The sequence below is a fragment of the Ipomoea nil genome, unplaced genomic scaffold, assembly GCF_001879475.1.
Source record: "Ipomoea nil cultivar Tokyo-kokei standard unplaced genomic scaffold, Asagao_1.1 scaffold3030, whole genome shotgun sequence".
Lineage (NCBI taxonomy): Eukaryota > Viridiplantae > Streptophyta > Magnoliopsida > Solanales > Convolvulaceae > Ipomoea > Ipomoea nil.
In genome coordinates, this window is record NW_017619458.1 from 323,537 (window position 1) to 330,001 (window position 6,465).

A 6,465-nucleotide genomic window follows, 5' to 3' on the forward strand; every position below is an offset into this window, starting at 1 on the left:
TCTCCATCCTTAAGAAACGCATAATCTCCAACGGGTCAAGTTGTAAGGGATAGTCAACATCGCCCACAATACCACGCTCCATCTTTATCACAACATTTTCGTCAAGTTTGCGAATAATTTTATATACCTTTAGACATCGAGCACTCAAAGAAGTCGGATCAGCTATATTTAGATCAGCAAAAGGTCGTTGCACACCGGAATCATAAGTCATTTGTACCTGTTCAATATAAGTAACAATTACTATTTTTAAAAAGTAAATTAAACACTATTTTAAAATCTAAAATTTTTTAAAATACATACCTCATCAGCTTCGGTATACAACTCAACCAACTTCTTTGGCCAAATAATAAAGCTGTGCAATGCATCCCTTAACAGTTGAACCTCATCGGTAGGGAAGGGTACCTTTGCACTAGACATGAGAATTTCAGTCACGGTGACCTTCACTTGATCCGCATGTATTTGTATCCCGTGAACCCTTTCGGCCTTGTAAACTATCCCACGTGCAACTTTACATCTAATGGGATCTTCCAAATACAATTCACATCCGGCTCCTAACTGCATGAATTCATATTAAGAAATAGGTAAAATGTTTTTAATAAATAATAAGATTAGTTATAAATGATTACTTAAGGCCGGTAAATCAGCAAAAGGGTCTGGAGAACTTGCTTTTTCACTATGACCATGTGGTTGGACAGCTACACGCATGTCTTCCTCCTGCCTTGATGGTACAGGTTGAGCCGCTGGAGTCCTCATACTACTAATTTCATCCCCCATCTCTCGAATGGCTGCTTGCAAGGATGTTTCATATTCCTCTCGGGCAACCGCTAACGCCTCAGCAACTGCTTCTTAATCATATCTTTCACTTGTGGTGTAGACTGGCTTTGACGACGTTTTGCATGACCAAAGTAGCTTTTTAAGCCATGTGCTCTACTCATGGCTCTAACACGTCCGCAATGCTCATCTGTACCTACGGCACTAGACAATATATCTTGTGTACCGGACTCAACAAACTCTCCTTGAGAAGCTTGCAGTGATAGCAAATCCTAACATATAAAAACAATATTTAATAATGATTACTAGCTATCTTAGTAATGTAGAAAATTTTAACATTTCACTTACAATCTTTTCCACGACCATTCTAGTCTCTTCTTTGTTGATATTTCCTGATTTGTTCATTCTTGCCCTCTTCCACTTTTCATGTCTAGCTGGCGGAGATGGAGGAACAACTACTGACGATGGATCTGATCTTGCAGCTTCTTCTTGTTCTTTCATCTTCTCATCCATCATAATCTTCTCCAATCTCTTATAACCTCCTCGGGCTAAATGATGTGGATGAACATTCGTACTCCGTATTTCTTGATGTTTCTTTCTTGATTCCTACACAAAAAGAAAACATTAAGTAAAAATATATATCTTTAATATATTTGAGTTAATAAATAATTGATAGAAAAATTATAATATATACCTCAAACTCTGCAGTTTTACGCCGCTCCACGTACGTTTTCCATGTATTTGGATCAACGAATGTAGGTAAATCTTGAAGGGCAGACTTCATCCACAACACGTACACTAGGTAGCGGCTACCGGCTTTTAGGTAAATCCTAGCCAATATCGGGTAATTAAATGTTAATTTGGTCGGTAAACACTCTTTACTTGCTGACACAATAAGATCAAATACACCAATGGCATCACATATATTATAATAATAATAATAATTTTTTTTTAATCTTTAAGTAAAGTGTTAAAAAAGCTTAGCAGGAGCTAGCTGGTGCATGCATCTGTCACTACACTGTGCAGACGTATTATATATATATATATATATATATATATATATATATATATATATATATATAATACTCACTACTCAGTATTATACAAACATCTGCATCTATATATAGTTCTTCAACTCCAAATCATTCAACCCACTCCCCACATCACTCCAAGCAAGAATTTCCTCTGTTTAGAAGTGTGGATTTCCAACAAATTATACCAAAAAGTTACAGTCTTTAAACTATTCGATCGATCTTCTTGGGTTCCACTCTGATGGATTTAATTAACCCGGGGTAGATCCAAATCAATAAATCCGGATAAGAACGTAATATAATAAATAATAAACGAAATATGAAACGATGTTGTAAAGGTCGCTGAGGACCGTATATTATATTAATTGCCGTAGTATTTGGCTATTACAAAGATTCGCTGGGACAAAGTGTGTAATAATCGTATAATGTGGAATGAATTGCCCTTTGCTAGGACAAGGAGGGGGGTTTTTATACAAGCAAACCCCCCAACCGCCCCCCTTAAATCGGGGGTGGTTAGATCTCAAGTTTGACCGGGCCCGGGTGGACCGGGTCGGGTCGGGTCCCGAGCCCGGGTGGTGCCGAGCTCGGGTAGGACCGAGCTCCCCGACCCGAGCTCCACGTAGGTCGGCTCGGGTCGGGGCACCTCCATGGTGCTCCGGGTCCGCGTTGCTCTTGGGCACCTCCGTGGTCCCCCGGGTACGTGTTGCTCTCGTGCCCCCTTAGGGTGCGCCAAACCGCTTGGGCCCAGTCCTGCCGGACCAAACCACCGGGCTCCTCCGTCGGGGTTTGTACGCGAGGTTAGACCTCGTGCCCCCTTAGGGTGCGCGTTAGCTGCTCGGGCACAGTCCGACGGGACTGTGCCACCGGGCTCTTCTGTCGGGGTTGGTACGCGAGGTCGTCCCTCGTGCCCCCTTAGGGTGCGTCCTCCGTCAGGGTTAGTTCGCGAGGCCGGACCTCGTGCCCCCTTAGGGTCCGCGGGGGCGGGGGGGGGGGGGGGGGAAGACATGAGTGAGCAACTTTGTAACAAAAAGGTCCTGCGCATAATGTGTTCTGTAATATGCGATTTTATTCCGACTATTGCCGCTTACTAAGACAGTATTAGGGGAGGGGAATGGTCTCCCTCCTAGAATAGCAACGCCAAGACCCACCTCTCACGTGGAAGGTCTACTGGTAAAATTTCAGCAGGTGCTCTGAGTTCCAGACCCTGGCTATAATCTTTCCTTTGGGAGTTTTGAGCTTGTAGCTGCCCGGGCGGACCACGGCTGCTATAATGTACGGGCCCTCCCAATTAGGGGCAAATTTTCCTCCGGCTTGGGGCTGGCTCGCCTCCCTTCTCCTGAGCACATAGTCACCTACTTGGAAGTAGCGGGGTCGGACCCGCTTATCGTGGTATGCCTTGGTCTGCCTCTGGTAGTTTTCAGCTCGAATCGCGGCTGCTTCGTGCCTGTCATCAATCATGTGGAGGTCAATTCTTTGGTGCTCCTCGTTCGTGTCAGGGTCGTAGTCCTCCTCCCGCCGGGAAGGTATGACTACCTCCGCTGGAGCTCGGGCTTCGAAACCGTAGGCTAAGGAAAAAGGTGTCTCCCTAGTAGCCCTCCGGTGGGTGGTGCGGTAGGCCCAAAGAATGGCGTCGAGCTCCTCCACCCACGGTCCCGCCGCGGATTCCAGTTTCTTTTTCAGGCCGCCCACAATGGTGCGGTTGGCATTTTCCACCTGGCCATTTGCTTGAGGGTAGCACACTGCTAACCGGCTGTGAGTAATGTGCCATTCTGCACAGAACCCCTCGAACTCTTGCCCCTCGAATTGGCGTCCGTTGTCGGTGATGAGTTGCATCGGGACCCCAAAACGGCACAAAATATTTTTGTACACAAAGTGCTTGCAACGGGCACTTGTTATGGTTGCCAGCGGTTCCGCCTCTACCCACTTGGTGAAGTAGTCCACTGCTACTATGAGGTACTTCCTTTTTCCCGACCCCATGGGCAGAGCTCCCACTTGGTCCACTCCCCACCTGGAGAAGGGGATGATCGAGCTGATGGGGGTGTAGCTCGTGGCTGGCCGGCCGGGGGTGACTTGGAAGTGTTGGCAGGTCTCGTAACCCCGGGCATAGTCGGCGCACTCCTTGGCCATTTTGGGCCAAAAGTACCCCTGTAAGATGGCCCTTCGGGACATGGCGAAGGCCCCCTGGTGGGCTGAACAGGTCCCTTCGTGGATTTCTTCCATGACTGACCTGGCTTCGTCTGGGTACAAGCAGCGCAGCAAGGCGCCGTTATAGGACCTCTTGTAGAGTATGTCCCCAATGACCACGTACGTGGGGGCTCGCCGTTTCACCAGCTTGGCGTCGACCTCGTCGGGAGGTAGCGTGCCTGTCTTCTTGTACTCCATGAGGTGGTCCAACCAGCAGGGAGGTCGGATTTGCACGGGTAGGACCGGGTAGGCGTCCAGGCTCGACCTCTTGAAATCTTCAATTCGGGCTATTTTGGAGATATGTTCCGGGGCCCCTTGGGCGAGCTTGGATAGTGTGATCACGTCTCGGCTGAGGCCCGGCATATCCTCGGGACCCCATGCAAAGACCTCCTTGTAGCTCCTGATGGTGTTGATTATCCGTGCCCGGAGCTCGGCCGGGAGGCCGACCCCTACCTTCACAACCCGGTCGGGTCGGCTGAGGTCGAGGTCGACCTACCTCCTCCTGAAATGCCTTCATGGCGATGGTATGTACCTGGAGGTCCTTTTGACCAATCTGGCGGCACGCCTTCAAGTAGCAGCTGCGGCTTACCTTTTGGTCCCCCCGGGCGACCCCGACCCCGGTCGGTGTCGGGAACTTGAGACACAGGTGCTCCATGGAAATTATGCACCTGAGGTCCTCCAGGGCGGGTCGACCGAGTATTATGTTGTGGGCGCAGCTGATTTTCACGACTACGAACTCGACCTCCCACCTCCTGGTGTGAGGTGGGGTGCCTATCTCTACCTCCAGACTGATCGACCCCTCCGTCTCAATTGAGTCCCCCGTGAACCCGGACAGGGGGGTGCGTACCTGCTCCAGCTGCCCTCTTGAGAGTCCCAGCTGGGTGAACGTGTCGTAGTACATGACGTTCACCGAGCTACCCGTATCTACGAGTACCCGGTGCACCACCACGTTGTTGATGTCCAGCTTGACCACCAGGGCGTCTCGGTGGGAGAGGGGCCCATCTGGCAGGTCGGCGTCGGTGAACGTGATGGGCTCCCTCTTTGGTTTCTTCTCATGGGGGGTACGTGTGACCTCTCCCACGTACAAGCTCATCGCCCACCTCTTCCGCTCGGCTGGCGAGTCCCCTCCCTCGGGCCCCCTGAAGATAACGTAGATGGCCCGTTTCTTCGAGGGCTGGGAGTCCTCTGTCGTCTTCTCCTCCTCCTCGGAACTGTTGTCGTGGTGGTCCCTCTTGCGGGGAGGAGCCGAGGTGGATGGCGCCTGGCCACCCCCCTTCCGCCATACATTGCTCTGCTTCTGGCCCTGGGCCTGTTCCGGCGCCTGGCCGGGCTTCTTAATGAATTGGCCGAGGTAGCCCATTTGGATGAGCTGCTCAATTTGTCTTTTCAGGAGGATGCACTCGTCTGTATCGTGTCCTTTTTGCCGGTGGAACCTGCAGTACTTGTTGGGGTTCCCCCTCGTCGATATCTTCATGCACTCCTCCTTCGGGAATACCACGATTCCCTGGTCCTCCGCATGCGCCAAGATAGTACCCACGGGTTGTGTCAGCGGGGTGAGATAGCGTGTGGGGTTCATCCTGGGCCCCTCAGCGTACTCACGCCGGTGTGGTCGGGGCGCCTTGCGCTCCTCCTGGGGTGCCTTGTCTTTTCGACCTCTTCCTTCTTCCTGCTCCTTCTTCCTTTTCTCGGCAGCCTCGGCGTCAGCGTACCTTGCTGCCTTGTCCATCAGGTCGGTGTAGGTCCTGGGGAGGTACCTGATGAGGTCCTGGTGAAAAGCGCCCGACCTCAAGTTGTTCCAGAAAATTACCATGGCCGATTTCGCATCGAAGTCGGCGACCCCCATGACCTCTTTCTTCCACTTGCTGAGGTACTCGGCTAGTGATTCCGAGCTCCCCTGCTTCAAATCACACAGGTCGGCGATTTGCTTCTTCCGCTGTATGCTGGTGGCGAAATGGGACAGGAATTGTCGGGTGAGGTCCGCAAAGGTGGAGATGGACCCCGCCGGGAGGGATCCGAACCAGTCATGCGCCTGCCCGTCCAGGGTGGCGAAGAACCCCGTACACAGGATGGCGTCTGTTGCCTCGGTGATCATCATGGCGGCTCTGTACCTGGTCAGGTGTGCCCGTGGGTCCGTGGTCCCTGAGTACGCTTTAATGGTGGGAAAGCGAAAATCTCGAGGTAAGGGTTCCTCCATGATGGCGTTTGCGAACGGGGAGGACAACACATCCTGGGGCTCCGGGGATCCGTCCCTCTCGTCGAACTTCCTCTGGAGCTCATCCATCCTCCTCCGCAGCTGCTCGACCTCTACCCGATGGGAGCTCGGAGCTCTACCATTTGTTTCCCCTGATCGTTCGAACCGGGAGGCCTATGCACGCCGAGGCGGGACTCGGGTCCCCCGTCCTGGTGACCCCTGCGGGCCTACCTCTTGTCGCGGCGGGGCCCGGGGTCCGCGGCTCGGCGACCTCCGGGTGACTGACTG

At 51.7% G+C, this 6,465-nt stretch overlaps 1 protein-coding gene across 1 annotated transcript; it reads right to left on the reverse strand.

The window, feature by feature from the left end:
• Window positions 1–824: 824 nt before the first annotated feature.
• LOC109163504 lies at window positions 825–1,555 on the reverse strand. Its single transcript, XM_019312254.1, has 3 exons — window positions 1,466–1,555; window positions 1,120–1,377; window positions 825–1,043 (listed from the first exon to the last, which is right to left on the reverse strand). Exons 1-3 carry the CDS (start codon window positions 1,553–1,555, stop codon window positions 825–827), a joined length of 567 nt encoding a protein of 188 aa, XP_019167799.1.
• Window positions 1,556–6,465: the final 4,910 nt, after the last annotated feature.